This window comes from Cyphellophora attinorum (genome assembly GCF_001299255.1).
Source record: "Cyphellophora attinorum strain CBS 131958 chromosome Unknown Contig19, whole genome shotgun sequence".
Lineage (NCBI taxonomy): Eukaryota > Fungi > Ascomycota > Eurotiomycetes > Chaetothyriales > Cyphellophoraceae > Cyphellophora > Cyphellophora attinorum.
Genome location: NW_017253247.1, coordinates 1 through 24,223, shown reverse-complemented (window position 1 = coordinate 24,223; position 24,223 = coordinate 1). Strand labels below are relative to the sequence as shown.

General features: G+C 54.4%; 11 protein-coding genes across 11 annotated transcripts; 6 read left to right on the top strand and 5 right to left on the bottom strand.

The window, feature by feature from the left end:
* Positions 1-593: 593 nt before the first annotated feature.
* Positions 594-2,423, top strand: AB675_11969 (Dihydroxyacetone kinase 1; the record flags this gene model as incomplete). The annotated part of the gene is made up of 2 exons (XM_018140861.1): positions 594-2,297; positions 2,361-2,423. The coding sequence occupies 2 exons, from the start codon at positions 594-596 to the stop codon at positions 2,421-2,423; spliced, it is 1,767 nt and encodes a 588-aa protein (XP_017998413.1).
* Positions 2,424-3,014: 591 nt separating this feature from the next.
* AB675_11968 (Small nuclear ribonucleoprotein Sm D2) lies at positions 3,015-3,374 on the bottom strand (the record flags this gene model as incomplete). The annotated part of the gene is made up of 1 exon (XM_018140860.1): positions 3,015-3,374. One exon carries the CDS (start codon positions 3,372-3,374, stop codon positions 3,015-3,017), a length of 360 nt encoding a protein of 119 aa, XP_017998281.1.
* A 1,009-nt stretch (positions 3,375-4,383) lies between these two features.
* AB675_11967 (uncharacterized protein) lies at positions 4,384-7,937 on the top strand (the record flags this gene model as incomplete). The annotated part of the gene is made up of 3 exons (XM_018140859.1): positions 4,384-6,099; positions 6,152-6,530; positions 6,577-7,937. The coding sequence occupies 3 exons, from the start codon at positions 4,384-4,386 to the stop codon at positions 7,935-7,937; spliced, it is 3,456 nt and encodes a 1,151-aa protein (XP_017998259.1).
* A 646-nt stretch (positions 7,938-8,583) lies between these two features.
* On the bottom strand, positions 8,584-9,087 carry AB675_11966 (uncharacterized protein; the record flags this gene model as incomplete). Its single annotated transcript, XM_018140858.1, has 2 exons — positions 8,584-8,821; positions 8,915-9,087. 2 exons carry the CDS (start codon positions 9,085-9,087, stop codon positions 8,584-8,586), a joined length of 411 nt encoding a protein of 136 aa, XP_017998230.1.
* Positions 9,088-9,489: 402 nt separating this feature from the next.
* AB675_11965 (Cullin-4A) lies at positions 9,490-12,225 on the top strand (the record flags this gene model as incomplete). The annotated part of the gene is made up of 2 exons (XM_018140857.1): positions 9,490-12,092; positions 12,165-12,225. 2 exons carry the CDS (start codon positions 9,490-9,492, stop codon positions 12,223-12,225), a joined length of 2,664 nt encoding a protein of 887 aa, XP_017998304.1.
* Positions 12,226-13,444: 1,219 nt separating this feature from the next.
* AB675_11964 (PXMP2/4 family protein 3) lies at positions 13,445-14,267 on the bottom strand (the record flags this gene model as incomplete). Its single annotated transcript, XM_018140856.1, has 2 exons — positions 13,445-13,540; positions 13,596-14,267. The coding sequence occupies 2 exons, from the start codon at positions 14,265-14,267 to the stop codon at positions 13,445-13,447; spliced, it is 768 nt and encodes a 255-aa protein (XP_017998353.1).
* Positions 14,268-16,131: 1,864 nt separating this feature from the next.
* AB675_11963 (uncharacterized protein) lies at positions 16,132-16,995 on the top strand (the record flags this gene model as incomplete). The annotated part of the gene is made up of 1 exon (XM_018140855.1): positions 16,132-16,995. The coding sequence occupies one exon, from the start codon at positions 16,132-16,134 to the stop codon at positions 16,993-16,995; it is 864 nt and encodes a 287-aa protein (XP_017998398.1).
* A 487-nt stretch (positions 16,996-17,482) lies between these two features.
* AB675_11962 (Mitochondrial import receptor subunit tom20) lies at positions 17,483-18,203 on the bottom strand (the record flags this gene model as incomplete). The annotated part of the gene is made up of 3 exons (XM_018140854.1): positions 17,483-17,685; positions 17,765-18,010; positions 18,134-18,203. 3 exons carry the CDS (start codon positions 18,201-18,203, stop codon positions 17,483-17,485), a joined length of 519 nt encoding a protein of 172 aa, XP_017998372.1.
* A 335-nt stretch (positions 18,204-18,538) lies between these two features.
* AB675_11961 (Exocyst complex component exo84) lies at positions 18,539-20,707 on the top strand (the record flags this gene model as incomplete). Its single annotated transcript, XM_018140853.1, has 1 exon — positions 18,539-20,707. One exon carries the CDS (start codon positions 18,539-18,541, stop codon positions 20,705-20,707), a length of 2,169 nt encoding a protein of 722 aa, XP_017998381.1.
* A 707-nt stretch (positions 20,708-21,414) lies between these two features.
* On the top strand, positions 21,415-23,559 carry AB675_11960 (uncharacterized protein; the record flags this gene model as incomplete). Its single annotated transcript, XM_018140852.1, has 1 exon — positions 21,415-23,559. One exon carries the CDS (start codon positions 21,415-21,417, stop codon positions 23,557-23,559), a length of 2,145 nt encoding a protein of 714 aa, XP_017998253.1.
* Positions 23,560-24,076: 517 nt separating this feature from the next.
* Positions 24,077-24,211, bottom strand: AB675_11959 (uncharacterized protein; the record flags this gene model as incomplete). Its single annotated transcript, XM_018140850.1, has 1 exon — positions 24,077-24,211. A coding segment is annotated over one exon (135 nt), but the record flags the coding sequence as incomplete, so codon positions are not given.
* Between the last annotated feature and the right edge of the window lie 12 nt (positions 24,212-24,223).

The window sequence follows — 24,223 nt, the reverse complement described above, 5'->3', positions numbered from 1 at the left end:
CACCAAAGAAGGTCACAGATTCTCGAGTTTAGCCGGCGAAAGTAAGCCGCTGGGTCCTGCCTGTATGGCCTGAGCAATGGATACATCCCGCATCAAGGTTGGGGGTCGCCCTCGAGCAGATGTATCCGAGACTGCGACTCGCGCAGACAACACCGAGGAGCGCGACCCAAAAACTCTCATCATGACTTTTTCATTGGCTTCCATCATCAAAACGCCCCGCCTATGACCTGCCATTTACCCATGGTCAGCTTCTGGAAAGCTCCCCTCCCTCGTGCTTTCCCCGCATTCGAGGTACCGTGTCATGCAAGTCTCGACCTGTCGGCAGAGCACCGGCATGCCTCCGATGTGGTGGATGTGCCAGACACAATGCTTCCGATGCAGGCAAAGGTAATGTCATTATTTGGTCGAAGAGGGGCAGCAAAGCAGTACATGTAACCCACGTCGCACTCTTGATTGCTTCACATACACTGCTGCTGACCACTTCTGTTCTGCTGTTCTTGTATCTGCGTACGTCCTCTCTCTTTTCAGCGGAGCTTCAGGTAAAGGACTGGAAGTTTTTTGCCCCTGGCAACCAGCGTACAAACACCGTCACCATGTCGACGCTGGAGAAGCATTTCTTCAGTGATCCTACTGTCCTCGTGAATGGTGCTCTCCGCGCCTTGACCCTCACGAACCCTTCCCTCGCCTTCGACGAGCCCAACAAGATCATCTACCGCAGACCAGACTCGTTCAAAGGTGAAGCAAAAGTCTCTATCATCTCCGGTGGAGGCTCTGGCCATGAGCCCGGCTTCGCTGGATTCGTGGGCAAGGGCCTGCTCACGGCAGGTGTGGCCGGTACGATCTTCGCCTCGCCCTCCGCAGAGCAGGTCCGTCGAGCCGTCCTCGGACGAGTACCTACAGAGAAGGGTGTGATGGTGATCACAATGAACTACACAGGCGACGTGCTCAACTTCGGCATGGCGGCCGAGAAAGCAAAGGCCGGCGGTGTGGCCACGGAATTCCACGCCATTGGCGACGATGTCGGTGTTGGTCGCGAGAAGGGCGGCAAAGTTGGCCGGCGAGGCATTGGCGGTGGCATCATGGTGCTCAAGATCATCGGCGCACTCGCAGAGCAAGGCGGCAGCCTAGACCAAGTCTACAAGCTGGCACAACAGGTCTGCAACAACCTCGTCTCCGTGGGTTCGAGCATGGAACACGTCCACGTCCCAGGCCGCGGACCCATGGAATCACTAATGCCACTCGGCGACATCGAAGTAGGCATGGGCATCCACAACGAGCCCGGCTCCCAAACCGTGCGCGCCGACCTCCCTGACCTGATCAAACTCATGCTCGCGCAACTCCTCGACCCCTCCGACAAAGACCGCCACTACGTCAACATCCAAAAATCCGACAAAGTCGTCCTCTTCGTCAACAACCTGGGCGGCGTCTCCATGCTCGAAATAGGCGGCATCGTCGCCGAGCTCGTGAAACAGCTCAAATCCACCTACTCCATAACCCCTGTCCGCGTCATCGCCGGCACCTTCCTCACCTCCCTCAACGGTCTGGGCTTCAGCGCCTCCCTTCTGCGCCTCGAAGACACAGGTCTCGGCTCTGGCAAATCAATGCTCGAACTCCTCGATTTCCCCGCCGAAGCCTATGGCTGGGCTGCGCCTATTGCAACCTCCACGTGGGAAGCCGACAACAGCAGCACATTCGACAGCAAACACACCACGACCTCCGACCCCAAAAAATCCAATCTAACCCTCGACCCCGCGCAAGCGCAAAAAGCGCTCGAGGCAGGCCTCAAACAAGTCATCAGCGTCGAAGCCGAGGTGACGCGCTACGACACGATCGTCGGCGACGGCGACTGCGGCATCGGATTGAAGCGCGGCGCCGAGGCCGTCCTCAAGGAGCTGTCCTCGGGATCCATGCCCACGGACGCAGTCGCGTACCTCAACAAGCTCGTCCCCGTCGTGGAAGAAAACATGGATGGGACGTCCGGAGCGATCTACGCTATCTTCCTCAACGCGCTCGCCGCAGGCGTACGCAAACAAGATACGGGAAGTGAGAAGAAGATGGATGCTAAAACATGGAGTGCGGCGTTGGAAGCAGCACTGCAGGATTTGAAGAAATATACACCCGCGGCGCCGGGGGATCGGACGCTGATGGATGCGTTGTTCCCGTTTGTGGAGACACTGCGGGATACGGGCGATGTGAAGAAGGCGAGTGAAAAGGCGAGGGAGGGGGCGGAGGCGACCAAGGGAATGAAGGCGAGTTTGGGGCGGCAGTCTATGTTGGGGCGGAGGATGAATGGAGAGGTGAGTCTTGCGTCAAATGTGTGTGGCAGAGCGGTTTTACTAACGAGAGTGTGCATAGGTAAGATTCCGGATCCGGGCGCTTGGGGCTTGCAGGAGTTCTTGACTGGGTTCGCGGGTGCGCTGTAGTCTTTAGGCAGACTGGAAAATTAGGAAAGGAAGTAGGAAAAGTGGCGAGGTCGTCCAGATCATGGGCAGATCAGGTGAAAGATCAGTTGAAAATTGACGACTTTTTGCATTCGCCGGCTTTTCAGGTGTTTCCTGGTTCGGGAGTATATATATATATATATTGCACTGCAGTAGACGTCTCTGTCTCGACGAGTTTTTGATCGTAGGCGGTCAAATCTGTCCGAGTCTGCACTTGTGCAGGCAGAAGCGGTCACGCTGCGCTCGAGTCGCATTTGCGCCTTGACCGACTTAGCCTGATATGGCTTGCAATCTAGGCAGCCGCAGGCAGCGATCCGACCAATTGTCCTCCGTGGTTCTGAGGATGCCCGCGTGCAGCTGACAGAGTCTCGTCTCCGAGGACTGGAGTGCTTCGTTGGTACCGATGATGTCGGTTGTCGATGCAGCAGCTATGCACTGCATGTATGGTACTTGGCAGCAGAAGCTGGTCTGCAAAAGTGCATTGCGATGTTGTGAGACAGAGCGCTCCCTGCGCATGCATTGGCATCGTATCATCTATCGAATAACCTCGTAAAAATGGTGTTCGAAACCCGCTCACGAGCTGAGCAGAACCAGAATGACACTGTCGCCGCGCAAGAACATCTTGCTGATGAATCTGTCCTTGTTGACACCCTTCTTGCCGTCTTTGCCACTCTTCTCTGTCCACATCTCCTTCACATTCTCGAGGACCATATTGCAGTGTCGATCGAAGGCCTTGACGCGGGCGAGGAGTTTCCGATTGTTACGGCAGTTGATGAGGACTTGTGTGTGGTTACGGGTGGCAGTCATGAGGATCGAGAGGGGACCGGTCTGTAGTTCATGTTGCTCGAGGAGCGAGACTTCGTATTCCCTGTGATGCGATTTTGTTAGCTTGAGCGCGTCGTACTCGGGGAATTTTTGCGTGCCGTAGAGCATGGTGATGCGACAAGATGATGCAGTAACAGAGACTGTATGCGATTGATATAGAATGATGCGCGACGAAGAGAGGTGGTGCACTGAGGCGACGATGAGGTCGTGGGTAGAGTGGGGTGGCGGAGCGGAAACGCCTCGTCGAATGGGGTAAACAACCTCAAATTGAACATCAAACATCAAATGGGGACTAGAGAAGCCTCAAGCAAAGATAGCGCGGGGTAGGGGAAGGACAACTCACGTCAATTCGTTCCTCGCTTTGCCAGTAATTCCCTGAAACACCAAAAGTCAGCAAACGATTCAGCCTGAAGATCGAGCGACGGAAGAGAGAATGAGTCACGGGACTCGGAGATACGGGAAGGGGAGGCGACAGAGACATACTGTATCTTGGACGAGTCGGCCATGACCAGAGGATTTACTTAAGAGGTGTCGGAATCCAGTCGATGTAAGAACAAATCTTCTCGACCTTCTCATTGCTGGCGAACTTGAACCTCTCTTCGAACCTGGCCTTGGCATAAGCTAGTAGCCGAGTCTAGCTTTCTTTGGGATAGCTTCAACCTCGGACCGTTCTTCATCGGCGTCATTCCTTGGCATCGGTGCTAGCATTTGGAGCCACGCGAGTCGCGACGGACCCGCGGCAAAGACGAGGAAGGGCTGGTAGTAGCAACACTCTTCCAAGCCAACATTCCTTACTCTTACCATATAGTCGACACATAGATCTCGCTCCTTCCTCAGCATTCGCAGTTGTACACATTGCATTCTCATTGTCTTGTAGCAATACTCCACGGCAGCATTGTACAACAGAGCAAGCACTAGCATATCGACCTCTTCAACACGCGTTTTCTCCTCAACTTAACTTCGTCACGGTAGCAAGCTTTGCAGTCACTCATCACGCACTGCCTCGCCACTCGATCCGAAGATGAAAAGCTAGCACGCGGATCTTCTCGCCTCTGCTTAATTTTAGCAACCTACACCTCACTCGAACCTCCCATCCCATCACCTTCTGTCTGCCGGTATGGCGTCTCCAGACGCTGCCACCGTGCAGACAGTCAAGCTCAAGATACTCTACACCTTTGACCACGAATCGAAGGACAATCATCTGGCGAGATGGCCACATTCAGTCCAAGTCACCACTGCGTTCATCGACAATGTCAATCAAATTGGTGCTGTCGACCTCCGTACCTGCCTCGAAGCTGTGACCACCGCGAGTCCCGAACTCACGTCTCAAATGGACAGCGACTACGCGGTCTATGCCTACGACTACTCGGAAGAAGACACGCCTCTAGTCGGACAAGGCATGCTGTCAAAACACATGATGGAGGTCATAGGCGCGGACACAGAGAACATGGTTACTGGCCGGATTGTGAAGGGTCTCATGGGTCTCATGAGCAAGAATGCACAGCCAACATTGGAAGTCAAGCTTCGATTGAAGCCTGTGGCGACAGCGTTCAACAGACAGCGCTCTGGTAGCATGAGCAGTCAAGACGGCCGACCGGCGTGGTTGCAGAACCCGGAGTCTGCCTTACAGAGATCTGCCTCGCCAATGGACACCACCGGTCTTGAGAACATGCAACGTATGCTGAGCGATGGCATGCCGCGTACGGATGGATACCCTCATTCACGTCCAGGCAGCCGTGCTGGTACCCCAGTCTTCCAATCATACGACCAATCGATGCGACCCATATACGATGACTCGAATCGACCGAGCTCACGTGCTGCTGTCCGACCGCAGCCGTCGAACAACCGACATGACTCATTCAGCGGCTACTATAGTGCAGACGATATGGTCGAAGAAGCACCAGCTCGGAAACGCGCCAAAACAACGAAGGTCAAGCAAGTCACCAAGGATAGCTTCAACATCGAGCAACAGCCACAAGATCTTCGTGCGATGGCTGGCAAAGCCAGTAGTCTACGCTTGCACCGTCCAACGCCAATACATCCAGCTGGCGTGCCCAACAATGTTCTCATGAGTGAGGAGCCAGTACGACCGCCAACGCCCGTACCTACGAAGCGTCCAAGGGGACGACCAAAGAACTCGGATCGCGGGAAACCCGATCGCGGCAAACCACTGTTTCCAGCTTTGAATCCGGCCGCAGTGATGGCGCGAGAGATTGTGGCTAAACAGCAACATCACCAGGTGCAGCAGCAGATCGTGCGGGCTGAGGCGAATGAATCTCAAATGTCTCCAGAAGATACGCGTGCACGAAGCGTGTCCAGCACGCCCGCCAACATCCCGTCCTCGCCTCCCATAATGCCGACGATGGCCGCACGCACCAGTCCCATGTTGCCACCCATGCGAGAATCCCTCGACTCCGGAATCGGCAGTTCTACTCTCGACGAGGATATCTTTGGTAATAATGGCATGGTGAATTTCGACAACTTCGAATTCAATAAGGATGCGGACATGCCGCTCGATCTGAACTTCGATCAGTTCACCGAAAACCATTTTCCTCCGGTCTTTGACGAGGACACCCCGATGCTAGCAGTACAAAATCCTGACAGCCATGGCAACTTCCACCACGACCAAATAATGCCTACGACGGAACTGCCCGAGGAAGTCATGCCACCCCCACAAGATCTCGCACAGTCACAATCATTGACGCCTGCCGACGCCTCGGTGGAAGCTACTGGTGATACACCGCAGCCTGGGGATGTCCAGGTCCCAGAAGTGGCAAAGCGAGACGAGTCTCAGCCACCGCCAAAGCTCGAGGGCACCCAACAAGCGTACGATGTCGACCATCCCTGCCAGCGATCCCGTAGGCCCGACTTTGACAAGATCGCAGACATGGGCTCCAGGCAGCGATGCGCCGATGTCAGAGGCACCCAGTGGCCAGACTGATGACGGCAAATCTCGATCCAAGAAAAAGGTCGGCAAGGAGCAGACTAAGGCGCGCTTGATGAATGCTATCAATGCTGGAGAAATCCCTCCTTACTGCGATAATTGCGGCGCAATCGAGACACCGGCGTGGAGGCGTGGGTACGCAAAGGTCTTCGATACGCCGTTTGGCTCACTTGATGTGGGCTTAGGTCCTGGCGAGATTGTGTACAAGCATGAGCTCGATCGCAACGAAGACGACACGATAAAGACGTGGAGAGGCTACAAAGTGGACACAAGCGAACAGGACGTCGCCAATGGGTGGGAAACAATCTGCCTGTGCAATCGTAAGTTGACTTGCAGTGTCTCATGGACAAACTAACATGATTTCAGCTTGCGGCTTGTGGTTCCACAAACAGAAGTGCCCTCGACCAAAAGAGAAGTGGGAGAAGCCGACCAAAGGGCGCCGCAGACGCGGTAGAGGACCTCCAAAACCGACCAAGAAGCGTGTCACCATAGCAGATCGAAATGCCCCAACCCCTGCGAGCGACGCGCCTGGTAGTGAGGACTCTTCTCCTGCGGACACAAGCACCGAGGCCCCTGATGGCGACGACGCCTACGAAGAAATGCAGGGCCTAGATGATACTTTGACGGACAGCAACGAACCACAGCTGCCTCCCATGCCACGGCCGACTCGCGCTAGCAGTTTGGGACCTGCCACGAGAACAACGAACAGGGCTGTCCTATCTCAACGACAGATTCAGTCGAGTCCCACCAAGGGTGCCGGCCACACTCCCGAGGAACCTCATACTGACCTCACGCCGAAGCCTGTGCGACGGCAGCTGTTCCCGTCTCCTCAGAAAAGTATCAGTGCGCCTGCCTCTACTCATGGAACTTCTGCGGCATTCAAGACCGGAATTATGGCAGTTAGACGCAGCCCGAGGATCAACAAGACCAAAGACATATTCCAGGTACCCGGTCTCGCAGGTGCGGTTGCACTTACTATTGACGGCAAGGAGAATTTCACGCCCGAGTCGTTCATGGTCGATTCCTTCGGGTCCTTTGATGACTTCTTCGACATGGACATGAGCCAGCCTGTGAACGAGCCATCGGATGCACTGATGCTGCCACCATCTACACCGCATCGCCGGTCCGAACGTCTGCACTCGAAGACGCCGCAGCGGGCCTTCGGTGATCCAGTCTCTCCAAATGCCCAGCGAACTCCACGCAAAACTCCCAAGACGAAGCAAGCGGAAAACGATGTTATCCGCTCGCTCTTTGGCAGCGTGGTCAGTAAGCTAGACAATATGACTCCAATATCACGAAGCTTGCACGACGCCATAAGTGCAGGCAACTGGAACGAAGAAACACTGACACCGAATAAGCTACGGAAGCAACCAATGCGAAGCTCGCCGAACAAGAATGTGACCTTTGACTTCCCAGATCTTCCCTCTTTGCAGGGCTCATCCCCTTCTACGCGCAACGACGACCCGCAATTCAGTGTCAACTTCTCAGAACTGCCGACCGATATCCTACAAACAGACATGACTGCCTTCAGCACAGATGCGCCAATGCCTAGTTCGCCGCCTGCTGGGTTTGATACAATGGACTTCGGGATCCATCACGATTCTGGGCTTGATGACTGGACGCAGTTGCAGGAAGATCATGGTGTGAAGCCAGCATATCCAGATCCGACTGATCTGGGCAGCAACGTTCCCACCACGCCTAGGAGAAGTGGGAGGCACCGAGACTAGAAATCACTCAGCCCTCTCGAGCTGCCCGAGATGATTGGCGGTGATGACGAATGGCTCGAGCGGTCCAGAGCATTTGGAAACAGATACGTGCTAGATGAGTACCACGTCACAGAGAATAGATAAGCAGATAATGAACGTCGTGCCAGATCACGTCTTCCTCTTCATCCTTGGTTCTCGCTTTCTTGATTCACCTCCGGGGTTTGCAAGCGGGTATTTCATCTTCATATGACACGCCTGGGGGGGCGCTAAAGACCTCTTGTCCTTTCGCTGATCAAGTCGCTGAGATGAGATGAGCCTCACCAGAGCGTCAGAACGCTAGTAAGAACGTCTCGAGAAATCCTACCCAGGGAGGGCGCTGTAGAAATTCTTCGCAATACTTGTCCCCTCGGGAGAAGGTTTCATGCTCGTCCTTGACTGTCTATGCCGCGCTCTCTATCATGCTGGTGTCCCACGACAGTTGCCCTTGCGCCAGCCCTATTTAGCGATGGGATCGGAGCGCTGGCCACCTCGCCTACAGGTAGCCTAGACTGTCGAGCCGCCCAAGTCCCTCATTGGAAGTTTACAACGCAGTCTATGAATTCGATGAGGTGATACTGACTCCCTCACACCGGCTTCCTCACTGCCTATGCAAGCACAATCGGGTATCTCAATTGACGAACATGCCACCGTCCTCTTGGCCACTCCCACCCTCATAGAAAATCTCCCGTACCTTGTGCGTCGCATCCACCACCGCCTCAAAGAGCTTGATATCAGGCAGCTCTCCTCTTTCGTTCTTGGGCCATTCGCAGCTACTGAGGACTTTTATGCCGAGGCCAGCGCCGCCGTCGAGGTTGATTACTTTGCCGACGATTTCGTAGAGGTGTGAGGGGGAGAGGTGGGAATCGCTGGGCGAGCGTCAGCATTTTGCGTCGCAGGCGAATAACTGGGGTTATGCTGAAGCTAGGCATATGACATTGGGGAGCTGCGGGCTGACATACCGATTCAGTATGATGGTGACGGCATCGTTGCCGCATGTGAGGGTGGCTTGGTCGCCGGAGACGGTTGTGATAACACCCAACAGGCGGACGGTGGTCTTGTTGGATGGGTTGGCGGAGCCGGGGGCGAAGGCGTGCAGGTGGGAGGGCAGGACGCGAGGAGTTGCGATATCCATATTTGTGTGGTTGGTGTGCTTGAGGTCGATGTCTATCGTGGGCGGCACAAATGCTGTGTGACGTTGTCGTCTTCTCGCGGAGGGGATCGAGTCTGATGGGAATTGTCGGTAATCGATCTGTGGTTCTGTTCCGCTATAGTGGCACGCGCTTTTTTGCCTTTGCGATTTGGAGGACGCGTTGCGGGGAAAATGGCCGCCCACCTCACTTAATTCCGCTATTGCCGATGCAAAGTCATCGAACGACATGTCGATTGCTCGGGCTCGCCTCAGATTATATGCCTGGTCCGGCGACTTGAGTTTACTCTGGGAAGGACTTCTGATACTATTGTTGACTTAGTGATACTGTTCCGGTCCCTATCGACCATTATATAGGCCATGAAACCCGGTACCGCTAACGATTAGATGACGAAGCGAGCCGCAAAGCGCAAGTTGGACAGAACCGACGACCATCCCACGACTCCGAACCGACGCCCTTCCAAGCAACAGCGAACCTCTGCGATCCACGAAGACGACTCGGATGATATCATAAGTCCCAGCAAGAGCCACCGCCGAAAGTCCGCCAACTCGCCAGACCAACCGAGGAAACATAGCAAGCACACTCGCAACGGCCTGAACTTCAATACAGCTTACGACAGAATGTACACCTTCACATCCACCCGGCCCAAGCCCAACGGCGTGATAGATCTGACCAAAAGCCCATCAGAGAAGCGCAAACTTTCCCTGTCTGCACAGAAGCCCAATGGCTTCCATAACCACACCGGTCCGAAGAAGCTGATCGTCAAGAATCTCCAGAGCAAGCCCCGCATCAACGCACAGGAATACCTTGACAGGATATGGCAGCAAGAGGACGTCTCCCTCGATGCCATCTTCCGCAATGAGAAGGAGCCATACTCACTTGAAGAGCTGTATCGAGCAGCCGAAAATGTCTGTCGGCAGGACAAGGCCGCGGATCTGTACAAGCGCGTCAAGGCGAAGTGCTCGGATCATCTGATGAGTAATGTCCGGAGTAGGCTGGCGAGAGCGGCCAAGACTGAAGCAAAGAGTGCGGTGCTCAAGGCGTTTGTGGACGAGTGGCAGATGTGGAAGAAGCAATTGCTTGTTGTGCGCCAGATCTTCTACTACATGGACCAGTCATATTTGCTGCGGTCTGAAGAACCCAGTCTGACGGACACGGGCTATCAACTCTTCCGAGAGGATGTGTTTGAGGACACGTCGATCAGGGAGTCGGTGTTGAGAGGTGCGACGGAGTTGGTGGATGTCGATCGAGATCAGCAGAGTGCTGGGAAGAATAATGAGCTGCTACAGGATGCCATTGAGCTGTTTCATGAGCTAGGAGTGTACTCCTCGGACTTTGAGCCGGGCTTTCTGGAGACTTCAGAACAATACTATCGAAATTGGAGAGGGACTCAGCCTGGGAATGAGGAACTGCGCCGCTATGCTACGAATTGTACGATCCTGCAGGCAGTGGAGATGAAGCGCTGTGACGTCCTCAACTTCGATCGGAGTACCAAGACAGGTCTTTCCGAATTGTTCGACAAGATATTTGTGGAGGAACAAGTCAATCTGCTCACGAACGAAGACTTCGTCATGGACATGCTGGAAGGTGACATGACTGAGGAGCTCGAGCAGACGTACAGCCTACTGGAGCGGAAAGGCATGGGCGATCTGATGGCACCACTTTTCAGCAAATACGTCGAAACTGAAGGATCTCTGATTGTCTTCGACGAGAAGAATGAGGCCGACATGGTCATAAACTTGCTGAACTTCAAGCGACGACTCGACACGTTCCTCGAAGCCTCCTTCCACAAGAGCGACACGATCGGAAACGCCTTGCACAAATCCTTCGAAACGTTCATGAACAAGACAAAGAAGTCGCAAGCAAATTGGGACACCGACAACGCAAAGCCCGGCGAGATGATTGCCAAACACATTGATCTGTTGCTGAAAGGCGGCGCCAAGGCCATTCCTAAGCTGGTCGCTCAAGAAAAGGATGGGTCAAAGGGAGACGAAGAGCAAGACTTCGACAACGAAGAAGACGGCGACCAAGAACTCAAGGCCATCAACCACCACCTCTCTAACGCCCTCGACCTCTTCCGCTTCGTCCACGGCAAAGCCGTCTTCGAGGCCTTCTACAAGAAAGACCTCGCCCGCCGCCTCCTCATGGGCCGCAGCGCGTCTTTCGACGCAGAGCGCAACATGCTAACCCGCCTCAAGAACGAATGCGGGCAGTCATTCACCCACAACCTCGAGTCCATGTTCAAGGACATGGACCTAGCCCGCGAGGAAATGATGTCCTACCGCCAACTCCAGGCCGACCGTGGCGAGCAACTCACCGGCCCAGACCTCTCCGTCAACGTCCTATCAGCCGCCGCCTGGCCCACCTACCCGGACGTCCCCGTCAACGTCCCCACCAGCATCGCATACGTCCAGAGCAAATTCGATGGGCACTACACGGCCAAGCACTCCGGCCGCAAACTCACCTTCAAGCACGCCCTCGCACACTGCCAGCTGCGCGCCAACTTCCCCAAGGGCCGCAAAGAGCTAGTCGTCTCCGGATTCCAAGCCATCGTCCTGCTCCTCTTCAACGATGTCGCTTCGACCGCCCACCTGTCCTACGACGACCTCTCCAAAGCCACTGGCCTCTCCGACGCCGAGCTCAAACGCACCCTGCAATCCCTCGCGTGCGCCAAGTACCGTGTCCTGACCAAACACCCGAAAGGCCGTGACGTCAACACCACCGACACATTCTCCTTCTCCACGGGTTTCCAGGACCCGAAGATGCGCATCAAGATCAACCAAATCCAGCTGAAGGAAACCAAGGAGGAGAACAAGGAGACGCATGAGCGGGTCGCAGCGGATCGGCATTATGAGACGCAGGCGGCGATTGTGCGCATTATGAAGAGTCGGAAAAGTATTGGGCACAATGAGCTGATTGTGGAGGTTATCAAGGCGACGCGGAGTCGTGGGGTCCTGGAGCAGGGGGATATCAGGCGGAATATTGAGAAGTGAGTCCATACTTTCCTCTCCTTCCCTGCTATGTGACTGTTGGATATGGATTGCTAACGCGGGTCATCTAGGTTGATTGAGAAGGAGTACATGGAGCGAGAGGATGGGAATCGGTATAGCTACGTGGCTTGAGGCTTTGATTGGCGGTGGCTCAATTTACGAAGGAGGTCGATCGGTGCTGGACATCTACAGCATGGAGGCCTCCTTGACCAACCTCAGTGGTCAGCAACAGATTCGGAGACTGCATTCGCTGTCACGCAGGCGGCTTGTTGTAAGGAGAATATAGAGCTCATAGACGAAGCCGGAGACAGCGATCTCAGCAAATATATTCGCCTGCGTGTTTTGTGCTGCAGATTGCGCGAGGCAACTTCCTCAGCGTGGTAGGAATGCACTACACCTATGCTGCCTTTCTCTTATGGCATCTGCGATGGCTGGCTATATTATTCTGGATTTGCTGCTTGCTTGCGGGTAATCTAACCCCTGTCAACCGGCAACGGACGAATCGGAGCGATATCTGGTCATCCGGTCTCGTGTGAGGCTTCCCGTCAACCGGCGTCTACGCTGGTGCTTCACAGTCCGCTCAAGTGACTACAGCATTGCCGATATCGTGAATGATCCTGGATCGTACAAGACACAGTGAACGCTCACAAGCCGAGTCAGTGAAGTAATCCCTTCGCTTCGCCTCGGATCTTCACCGTGTTGCTGTGGTATAAGTAGTCGCGTTGCCCGCGCCCTCGTTGTCTTATTCTCTTTCTTTCAAGATCAGTCGTCCGCGGACACATCGCCGTTGTCATGCTTCGCTAGCATCCGCTGCTACTTGGTGGGGCGAGCAATCTATTTTGTTTGAACGATCATAATGTTTCTGCCTGCTTTTCGCTCACGAAGGCCGCCTCAGCGCCGAGGCAGGGACAAATCGATCGATGTGAGGCAAGTCACAAGCATCGAGAAAACCTGGGATGGGAGAGCAGGAGCCGAACCAGGAATGTAGAACACAAGCTACAGTCAGGACGGCTTCCAGAACCATTTTGGTTCGCGTGAACGACCGGCATTTTGATTTTGCAACAACTATACAGATCGTGGTTCGGCTTCTGTACACGTTTACATGCCCGGGCGGACTCTTTAGCTGACAAATTCTATCAGCCTCAATTCATGCTACAACCAGGACTCCCGCCAAAATACAGAGCAGCATGACGTAGACATCTTCAGGCTTAATCCAGGGCTCTCGCAGTCTTTCGATTTCAACACGTGCTGCCTCTAAGAAAAGTCTGCTCTGTAGATCTGTCCACAGCCGGGCGGGCCCTGGTTGAGGGACAGGGTCAGTGGTCTCATCCTGCGAGTCGTCTGTCGAATACTAGTAACGTGGCTCGCCCGACGGGCCGCCACCACCGGTGTTGGAGCGCTTCTCGTCGTAGCGCGGGTCGCTGCCGTAGCGGGAGTCGCCGTAGTGCTGTTTGACGTATTAGTACATGTTGCGCAATGGTGGAGACAGAGGGGGTTTATACCTTCTTCCTAAGCGCAGCAAGACGCTTCTTCTTGGTGTGCGTGTTGATGTAGGTCCCAATCACGAAGCCAACAATGTTGAAGAACGGCACCCATGTCTGCTCCGGGAGAAATTTCTGTGCAAATGCGAGCGTGATCGGGCTGGCAATCCACGAGACCTTCATGACAGGCATGAAGCCAGCGCGAACCGTAGCGCGGATCTGGTGCCAAGTGCGGGCGCCGGCGATGACAGCCATTGAGGCGAGGTATACACTGTTCTGAATCGGGGCAATGACCAAGTTCGAGACCAAAATCTGGAGAATTTTCGCCTTGAGCGATGTGCGGTTCGCGAAGACGCGTTGCAGAAGCCCGACGAGCAGGTGACCCATAGGGGCGCCGATGAATGCGCCGTATGCGGCCATCTTGGGGACGCGGCTGCTGACATAGTGGCCGTGCTTTGAGCGGTCGTGGGCAAGCCAGCTGGCGAGGACTTCTTGTAGCGCGGCGAGCGAACCAGATGTCAGCATCTTGGTGCGCAGAGGATTCGATTGTAGTTGTTTGAGATAGGCGGCGAGATAGCCTTTGGAGGTGTTGCCGCCGGTGAGGGCTTCGCCGATGCGGTGTGCTGTTGACTCATCGCGACCAACGGCTGGCGCTGTCGCGCGAACGGTCTCTTGTTGGAACTTGACGGACATCGTGGCTCAATCTGACGCGCAGCGGATATGGAATCTGGTGGGATGAGGAACGAGAGTGCCTGTTGCGCGGCAATGGGCGCAAAGGTGTCTGGCAGAGCGTCAGATCAGTGAATGGAAGAAGCTGACGGCAAGCGAGCAGCGCTGCACTTGTGTTGATAATGCGAGGGTACCGAGGTAGCAGTGGATTACTCTCGTCTTGCGGGGAGATAAGGTGGAGCTTGGACGTTGCTGCACGTACCTCTGCGCGTGGAATGAGTGTCGGAGTGTGGAGGGCGCAAGATGACCGACCACGCGTGTATAAGTCGTTTCTGATCAATGACAAAGTCCTGCTGTCGAGTCCAATGTGGTTGTGGACTCCTCAGGCCGATGCGCGCTGGTACTAGGAGGACGCCTATTCGGAGTTAGCCGGCGCGTTGCTAGGCCAATTCAGCCAACAACCTCGAAGTAAGCACTGCATTTGGCTGCGGTGGTTCAGGACGGCCAGAGGTGCACCTGCTATGATTTTCAGCCTTGCCCCTGATGTCTCCCTCTCCCTCTCCTTCTCCTGCCATTTCTCATCACATATCGCACATGCAATGCACACATTGTCTCGTACGATCAAGACGCGAACTCGTGGTCCACCACAGGTGCCCACAAAAGTGCTCCTTTGCTGACCTGAATCCCGTGACAGTGAGATCGTCGCAATTGTACTTTTGGTTACGACGCTAATCCGAACTTACACAACTCGAAATGTGTGGTCTGCACTGCTTCCTGGTAGACCGGGTTGGAGTCGCATCACATTAGTGCAGAACTTTCCGAGGTTGTGCTGCATTCGTTGTAATTTCAGGGCTTGATAATGAACCATGTGAACACAAAGTCAACGGGAAGGGGCAGTACGATGGGAGTGTAGAACGAAATTACAGGGTGGCAGTACAGGGACAGGAGTCGAGCATCGTACCAAGGCCTCTATTGCAGACGAAGATTGGGTTGCGGCGGGGCGAGTCCAACCAGGACAGGGTATAAAGTCCATACTGACAAGCACGCGACTTTGACAAGAGCCAGGTAGATGAAGCGAGGCCTGGAGTCAGTAAGTGCCAAAGAGACAGTGAGGTAAGTTGAAGGCAAGAGCCATCGATGCAATGCACGTGACTGCTTTCTTTGGCAACTGCGACTACATGCTCAATCCTTTTCCCAATCGACCTGTCGTGTGCACCCTCGAATTTCCTCCTTAGAGTCGTCTGCAGCTCGTCTTCCCAATGGCGTCTGACGTCGCGGCATCTCATGCTGAACTGCAGCTTCGAAGGTTGGAGAACAGATACTCGAGACTCAACACATCCAAAGTCAACGAATGCACACATTACCGGTTTACTCGACTGTGGGATCTTGACTCTGTTCACCGTTGCTCCAAGTGTCACCGACAAACGACAAACTTCGGATGGATCTGGCCATGCACTGTCGATACACACGGCTTCATACCAGCGTCTGATCCTTTCGCCTCCTTCGGCTGGGGTAGTATCGATCCATCAACGGCATCCTCATCAACTCGACCAACGACTGCATCGACCACGTTCGGCCGCGATGCCACATTGCCGACAAGCTACACTATGTCACTTCGCAGCGTGACAGACCCCGAGCTGGCATATGACTACGCGGATCAAACCGTCCCGTGGCATATGTCTAGACTTTTGAGTGGTTGTAAACACATGTTGTGCCCACCTTGCGGTCGGTTTGCGAAAACTCAGGATCCACTGATTGATGAGGTGATGTACGGTGCATCTCCATCAAATGAAGAGCTTATGGTAATAAACGCCTCTCCTATCGTTTTCTGAAGTCGTCTAATGCGTTCCGCCAGAATCGTCGAATCTCAGATGCTCGACTGGTAGCCATGTTTCCAACCGCCGCTGAACGTGATGCAATGCATCCCGACAATCCTCCCAACTTGGCACAAAGCGAGAGATATGGTGCAAAGCCATGGCCATATATCGGAGAGCCAATCCCACCGCCATTCGCTGCCTACGGATTCATACCTTCAAGAAACCAACCATTTCCGCCAAGTCCTGTCGCTACGCCACTCGCCCTATACGAGGACTTCAACTCGTGCACGGTCATATCGGAGGCTTCTGGCTCCATCTTTGAGGATGGAGCAAGTGAGGTTCTCCAATCGATCACCGAGGACGAAGAGAACAACAGTCAGGGCACGCCCGAGGCTGCCAATACTAGCAAGGCCGCATCGATGTCCTCAACTGATAGCGAGCGCACACTCGAGGATGTTGATCCAGATACGGTAGCCATCGATTTCGTCAACGTCAGCCAGGGTTCTACTGAGAATACGAATCAGGTCACAGCAGCCTCAACTTCTTTGGATGTCAGCCCGGCTGCTCTGATCGATACCGTCAATGGTCTCTCGCACACCGACAACAAGCGTACCGGATTTCGTTCAAGGTTCCACAAGATCTTCGATGGCAAGAAATCAAAGCTGATGGCAAAGAACGTACACAAGAAACCAGACAGCACCCTCGCCGGCTCAAACCTACCCATCCATGGCACTATTGTCGGTAATGCCTCGCTCGATAACTCAGTCACCCAGATGATCGCGTCGAACACGCCGCTACCTCAGAGTCATCTCAGAACACCTACTTTCCCGCAAGGCCAGCTTCCTGCTCCGCCTGCCGTCAGGGACACGTCCTACAGTTCACTGGGTGCTGCTGTTCAGGCTGCTGGGGATCGTCGGAGTAGGGACTTCTCCTGAATTGCGAAGTGCGAGGAGGCTGGGGAGGACTTTGTGCGTGAATTGTTGGTATCAGATTGCCGTTCAGATGAGACATCAATATGAGATTTGGGACGGTAATCAGCAAGTCATCTCAACAGCGCAGGGGTCCTTCATCGAGAGATCTCTGTACGAGAGATGACATGTTTTGCAAGCTCGAGACTCTAAAGCCTAGGCCGTCGCTCCATGTGATAGTAGATAGCTTCAGAGTCAATGATATCGAGGCCAGACAACGCGGTGCAACCCCCTTTCCAGGCCCTGCCATCGCCGTCCCAATGCACACATCGGAGTCGAGAGTATAGGAAGTCGTATGGTTCCCTGGAGCACTGTTCATACATGACGCACACAACTCGTCAGAGTGAATAACCTTGGTAGTCCACTCCCCTGGCTATCACGAGCGGACAAATAACGTGTCCTCCTCGTGCTACTGAGGGTTCGAATGCCAACAAGTGTCGGCGACCATGTCACGCTATTCTACATGGCCGTCACTGTCATCCTTGTCCGCGCCGAAACTGCCGACCTTCAAGCTTTTGTCTTGTGATACCATGACGGCCAGGATCTCTTGGACTTCTTTGGGAACAGTGTTTTCGTAAATACCAATCAGAGATGTTGGCTCCGGGTAGACTTTGAGTCCTTTGTAGAAGCAGAGTGCTGCTGCTATTGGGTCGGAGCCTGTTTTGTCGTATGCGTTAGCTCTCTAATCGCTCCCATGCCATGTATGTTGTTATGTGAGCGGTGTGCGAGGACTTACCCTCGCCAGCCAATTGCTCGCCCTGCGCGATCTGCTGCATAAAGTATGCCTCCCGCTCCTCGAGGTCGGTGGGAAAGCCCTCCTCTACTGCTTCCCGGACTAGGGATCGGATTTCTTCTTTTTGTTTTTGGCCTTGTTGGAGAGATTCTTCTTTTTGGAGGCGCGCTTGTCTTCGCGACTCGCGTTTGAGGTTTTTACGGAAGGAGGCGTCGTTGTGGCGGCGGTAGTCGAAGTAGATGGCGTATGCTGGGATGGGGTTAGATGTAATGGAAATGGTGTGGTGTGTGGTAGGGCCCTGCGCTGCGAGAGAGACGTATACACACGAGAGAAAGGCAGGTAATCATGTGGAGGATATGAGAGCTTACTCACCTAGTAGACCAGTGACGACGGTGCCGATCGATATCGTGACTATCGTCGATGTGTTCATACTCGAGGCCATGGTCGCAAGCTCGGAAAGACCGAAGGAAAAGGTAGACGGGGGTTGGAAGAAGCTGAGAACCCGACACTAAGATTTACAGACAAAGTACAAGGCCTGAAAGGAGAACGAGAAAGGTTCGTCGTAGTGAAAGGTCGTGTGTGATTGACGGAGTGCATGCATGACCTCGATCTGTCAAACTGGAAATTTGTATGGAGCCTTGCGAGGCTGAACTTTCCGCCGCGGAGCTCCTGGTCCGACACCGACTACATCCCATCACTTGTTCACTGCCTCGATCTCCTCCTCTGCTCCTCTCCAAAGGTCACAGGGACTACCCGCGAGCTTCTCTCACCGCGATCATGAGCGAAGGTCGCTCCCTGACCCTGCGCAAAAAGCGCAAAGACCGCCCCAAGATCAGCGGTCCCCAAACCATCTCCGCTCCCCGTCCGCTGATCCCAGGGCAACCCACGTCCAACGCGCAAGCATCCTCACAGAGCAGCAACAAGAGACCGGACAACAACCTCTCCATCCCCAAGACCGAGCGCACCAACACCGAGACATCTGACCTGATCAAGCGTCGCTACTCGACCCGCTACAACCAATTGCCTAACTTCGGTGGAGGCGATGCACCGGCTGTACCTGCGCTGCCGTCAGCGTTGAAGCGTCGGTCGGGTGGTGCTACGTCGCCGAAACGGCCTGCCACTCGAGAGGGTGGTGCACCCTTCAAAGTCGACGAGGATGTCCTCAGCGACCCGAATCTTGCAGCTGACCGCTACGTGACGAGCCTACTGAGTAACGCATCGGAGACGGACATCGCCGACTACCAGAACACATTGCGGCGGATCAAGAATCGGAACTCTACGAATCTGCAGCAGAGCGTGTATCAAAACCGCACGCAGTTCATCAAGATCAGTAAGGAGGCGGAGAAGTTGAAGAGCGAGATGCAGATTCTGAGGGGCCTGATGGGGGATCTGACCGGGGCGTTGAGCTTGACTACGAGCTCGTCGGCTGCGACGAATGGCGGTGGGGCTGCGTTGAGTCCAGAGCTGTCTGGCTCCTTCAAGCGACGGAATGCGAACCGCTCTAGTGTGGCTAATCTGGAAAGCATGTGGAATGTGCAACTCCAAGCGCTGTGGAAAAATGTCGAGAAGTCTCAGAAATTCCTGCCCGCTATCCCCGGCCGGCATATTATCATGGAGAACGGCGCCTGGGTGGAACTCGACAGCGCGACCTGGAAGCCTCGTCGGCCGGTGCATCTGTTTCTCTTGAACGACCACCTGCTAGTGGCGTCTAAGAAGCGCAAGCGCATGGATCCCAATGTGCCCAATCAAGGCCCCGCGCCGACGAAACTGGTCGCGGAGGAGTGCTGGAGCTTGCAGGATATCGACATGGTGGACATGTCGACCACGCCTGGCGTGGTGTCGAATACCGCAGAGGAGAGGGCCATCGCGACCGCGGTGACCATCCGTGCGGCGGGGAGGTCGTTGACGTATAGGTCGGAGAAGAGGGATGAGGCCGCGAAGACGCAGCTGTTGCAGACTTTCCGTAAGGCGGTAGAGGATCTGCGGAAGATGAACAAGGTGGAGATCAGCAAGAGCAGTCCGACTATGGACAGCTTCAACTATTTTGCTTCTCGCGACGGTGGGGCAGGCTTGTCCCGGAGCGGCAGCGTGCTCTCGTCGTTGAGCACTTCGAGGGGCGAGAAGCCGGATATCCTGATCGAGGTGGATGGTAAGCAGCAGAATTTCAGGTGGGTCGAGTCACAGATTGATGAGTTGGATATCGACATTGCGCTGCAGCGCTTCGAGGAAGCGGTCGAGAAAGTCGAAAAATTGCGCAAGATGACCAAGACGTCGCTAAAGTCGAACACGATCGCCCAAGAGCTCATACAGTCAAAGGTAGACGACCGCGCCGCCAAGCTCGCAAACCTGCTTTGCAGGGAACTCACGGACAAGCCATCGTACATGGCTACCACGAAAGGCCTCGTCGCATACCTCGTCCGCCTAGGCGCTGAGGACCAGGCGCGAGAAGCATACCTCAGCGCTCGCAGCGAGGCTCTGAGGAAACGCTCCCGACAATGTGTCTTCGAAGGCGATCTGCACGCCTACGTCTTCAGCATCTCGTACGTGTACTTCACGATGGTGAAGAATACGATCCTTATCTATCAAGCCAGCTTTTCTGCGGCGACGATGTCGGCTGTGATCAAGTGGGCGAATGAGCACCTGGAGGGCTTCAGTCAGATCTTGCAGCGGCAGATGAGTAGTGTGGATAAGGAGGGCAGAGTGTGGAGGGAGTGCATGGATGTCGTGTGGGAGCACGAGGCGAGTCAATTGGGCGAGAATGGGCTGGATTTTAGGGCGGTGATTGGGAAGGGTTTGGAGGTCAGGGAGGTCAAGGTGCCTAGCGTGCCGAAGGTGCCCGGTGGCTCGAGTGCAGCTGGGTCGCCCGCGGGTCAGAGGGGTAGGAGTGGTAGCGAGCGGAGCGATAGGAGTGGTGGCAGGTCGAAGTCGAGGGGTCCGCGACAGTAGGGCCGTCGTAGTCTTCAGGACGGGTTGGGCACATATCAGCAGGTGACTCTGCTGAGTCTGTGGGAAGCGCAGCGTGGACGTCAGTTGGGTAGGCCTTGTGAAGACAAGTTGGCAGAGGAGAAACGTGATGCTGGAAAGGTTGAGTGAATTATCAAGAGACTCGGGCTATGTGCCTCCGATTCTTGCTCCGTGTTATCCGCGTACAATTGAATCGCAATTGTCCGTGGACTTAACTTGCTCAACGTACATGTAAGACTTGACTTGCTCAGCGTACATGTAAGAATTGACTTGGTCAGTGTCAGTGTGTTGACTTAAGCTTGCTCAGCGTGAATGCGTGACTTGACCTGCCTGGAATAAATATGTGGTTTGGACTTGCCCAGCGTGGATGTGTCGCTGGGGACTTTCAGGACTTTGGTATTTAGAGTTTCAGAACTAGGGTGGTGGTTGCCTTGTCGGACAGCGCACCTTGACAGCGACAGCCAGTTGCACTTGCCTTCAATGCGCCAGAAATGGTGCTCTTGCCCTTACTCTCTGACATGCACCTCCTCTCGAGATGCTCATTCTTTCTGATCGCTGCTAAGTATCGTCAGCCACCATGACAACGCCTATGCCGGGGCGAAGAACCACGCTGCGTCGACATATCCATTCTGATTCCTATCAGTGACGACTGCTGCCGGACAGCCTTGAATTTTGTTGTCGCAACAAAGATGCCGAACTCCGAATCTCGGACAGACACTCAGTTCGCAACAACCGCCTCGGGCGACGATGGTCTTTATCATAACCACAGCTTCTCTGACAACGAAGGCTCCGCTGTCGAGGGTAAATCTTCTCACGACGATGAAATGTATAGCGAGGTGTCCACTGACAGTGAAGAGTCATCTTCAATGACTATCACCGTCAATGGATTCCGCTGGTGTCACTGCCAGATTGCTGGCTATGATGTAGATCATTTAGCACTCCAGCAGACCGAAACCTCCTTGCACTCAGCACATGCTGCCGCTCTGTCCTATGCCATTGGTGACTTCGGTAGGACTCTCCATGTGCTCGGCCACGTCCACCACGATGCTCCTCGGCCGTTCAGGCTGACATTCGGAGCGGAATGGGACATTGAGGACACGAAGGCGGCACTAGTCCATCTGACCAATGTTAATGGTGGCATATGGCTCGACCAGCTGTCCATCACTCAGGAGCCAGCAGAAATCGCTCTCTTCTTACCACGACTACCACAGATCTACAGTATCCTAGAGGTTGTGGTATTACTGCCCAATGCTCCCTGTTCCTGTTTGCAGTCGGCAGTGGACAGCTATCTCAACGGGAGCGACGATTTTAGGGATGGTGACGGCAATTTCCACACGGTCCGTGTCATGGATAGTTGCTACAACGCACTTCCGATTTCGTCCTACCATTCACGCTTCTGGACAATGGTCGAGTTCAAATATGCCAGATCGATCAGAGCCTACTTTGTGAGCGTTGCTGGACCATGTGGAGCTAAGACGTCCAGGTACATCCAACACAAGTTGTGCGAAATCCGAAGTTTAGGTGACGAACACGAATTGGTCGACATCTCCGATGAGAAATGGCTTGAATGGCATCTTGATTCTTCACTCGCGTCCTTTGAAGGGGGTGTTGCGATGTGCATTGGATCTGGGTCAATAGCTCTTCTGCGAACAGCACAGTTCTTCCTTGGGACGCCGTTGCATCGCAAATACAGACTAAAAGTTCTGGGGCCACCTTTGTACAGCACAAACCATCGTGCAACAGTGGTGTCAGACATGGTCAGCGTTGTGTTTGCCTCAGATCGCCGCTACAAGCCCCCTGCTGACTCCTCCCATCTCAACCTCTCGGCGCTGCTAGAGGATGGCCTGCGCCAGAGAGAGCGGAATTACTGTCTTCAGTATTTGACGACTATTCCACAGGGACTGTTGGTGCCCGTCAACGAGATGAACACGCGAAATACAACACTGTGCCGGCCGACAATGTACATCAACATCGTCAAGGTCTCGACTGCAATTGATTTATACGGTACGCTACTTGCAAACCAACCATTGCAAGCAGGTGGCTACATTCTTATGAAGTCACGGCGCGCCGACCACGGCCTCAACACGCGTATGCACAATATAGCCCCATTTCATCGATTTTTGGCGGAACGCAGCATTTTCGGCGTTGTCGAAGCTTTCGCGACTATGCAGGCGAGACATTCTTATCTTGATCTCTTTAGTTTGAGGGCGAAGTACAAGAATCGGCCCCTGGGTCTCCTTGATGACTGGGCACGAAAAGTTGCACGTGGCGATCTGGAAGACCCTGCTGGCAAGTGGCCAACCCTTGACCACCAGCGGGCCGTTTTCGTGGAAGTATGCAGATACTTCTATATGAAGAATGAGCACACGCCTTATGCCTCCACGGAGGGCTTCAGCAGCATCGATGTCCATGAGGTATGCTTCGATATTACGTGCGACGCTTTGGGCATAGACCGAGATGTTGCTCACAAGTATGAATTTGGCCTCGTCGTTCACTCTGGTCCGGCTGTCGTTCTGGGATTCTTCAACGCGGAGGCGTGCGCGGCTCTGTGTGATGCCGATGAAACTATGTCTGGGGCTGTCGAGGGACCGCGAAGCTCACATAGCCGGCTCCGTAACAGAGACCATATGACAGTTTCTGTACTCGACCACGCCTCCGAGCACGGAAACATAACTTACGAGACCCAGCAGCTAGGCAACGTAGCCTTGGAGACTGGCCGCGAGGTCCCAGCGTATGGGGTCATTGGTGTGTGGGCTATGGGCTTGATCGATGATCCTGCAATCGGCGCCGACCTCACTGATATTATCGCAGAGTGTGATGCTGTGCTGGTTTGACCATAGCATCGAGTGACCAGAGCCCTCCGGAATGACCAGCCCGTTACTCTCAAGCTGTGACACCAAGCACAGCACTGAGCCTCTTCTCCAAGTCGCCCACCTCCTATCCCCGAGCCAGAAATACTGCTCTTTATGCATTTTCTCGGCCAGGGAAGCCTTTGAGGCCGTGGCACTGTTATACTGATCAAGTCAGTGGGATTGAGATGAGCCTCACTCAAGCATTACTGCGGAATGTAGAAGTCAAGTTATGTGTTCACGCTGAGCCAGTCAATTTCCGTGTTTATGCTGAGCAAGTCAACTTCTGTGTTCACGCTGAGCAAGTCAAGTCATGTATGCATGCTAAGCAAGTCAAGTCGCTCATTCATGCTAAGCAAGTCAAGAGGACTGGTCGAAATTCGGAGTCCGACGAGTGTCTAATGCTTTTGTGTCGCTGTGTGGGCTGCCACCAGTCTGCTATTATGGATCTCCGGCACAAAATTAGGATCTGGTCTGTGTCGAACGCTGAAGCAATGCAAAATCACCAGTTTCCGCGACCCCTTCTTCCTCTCCCTCTGCCACCGCCGCCTCCACCGCCGCCTCCTCCACCACCAAACCCACCGCCCTGATCAAAACCACCTACACCGAAGCCTCCAGCCGGCCCCTGCGGCACACCCTGCCCACCACC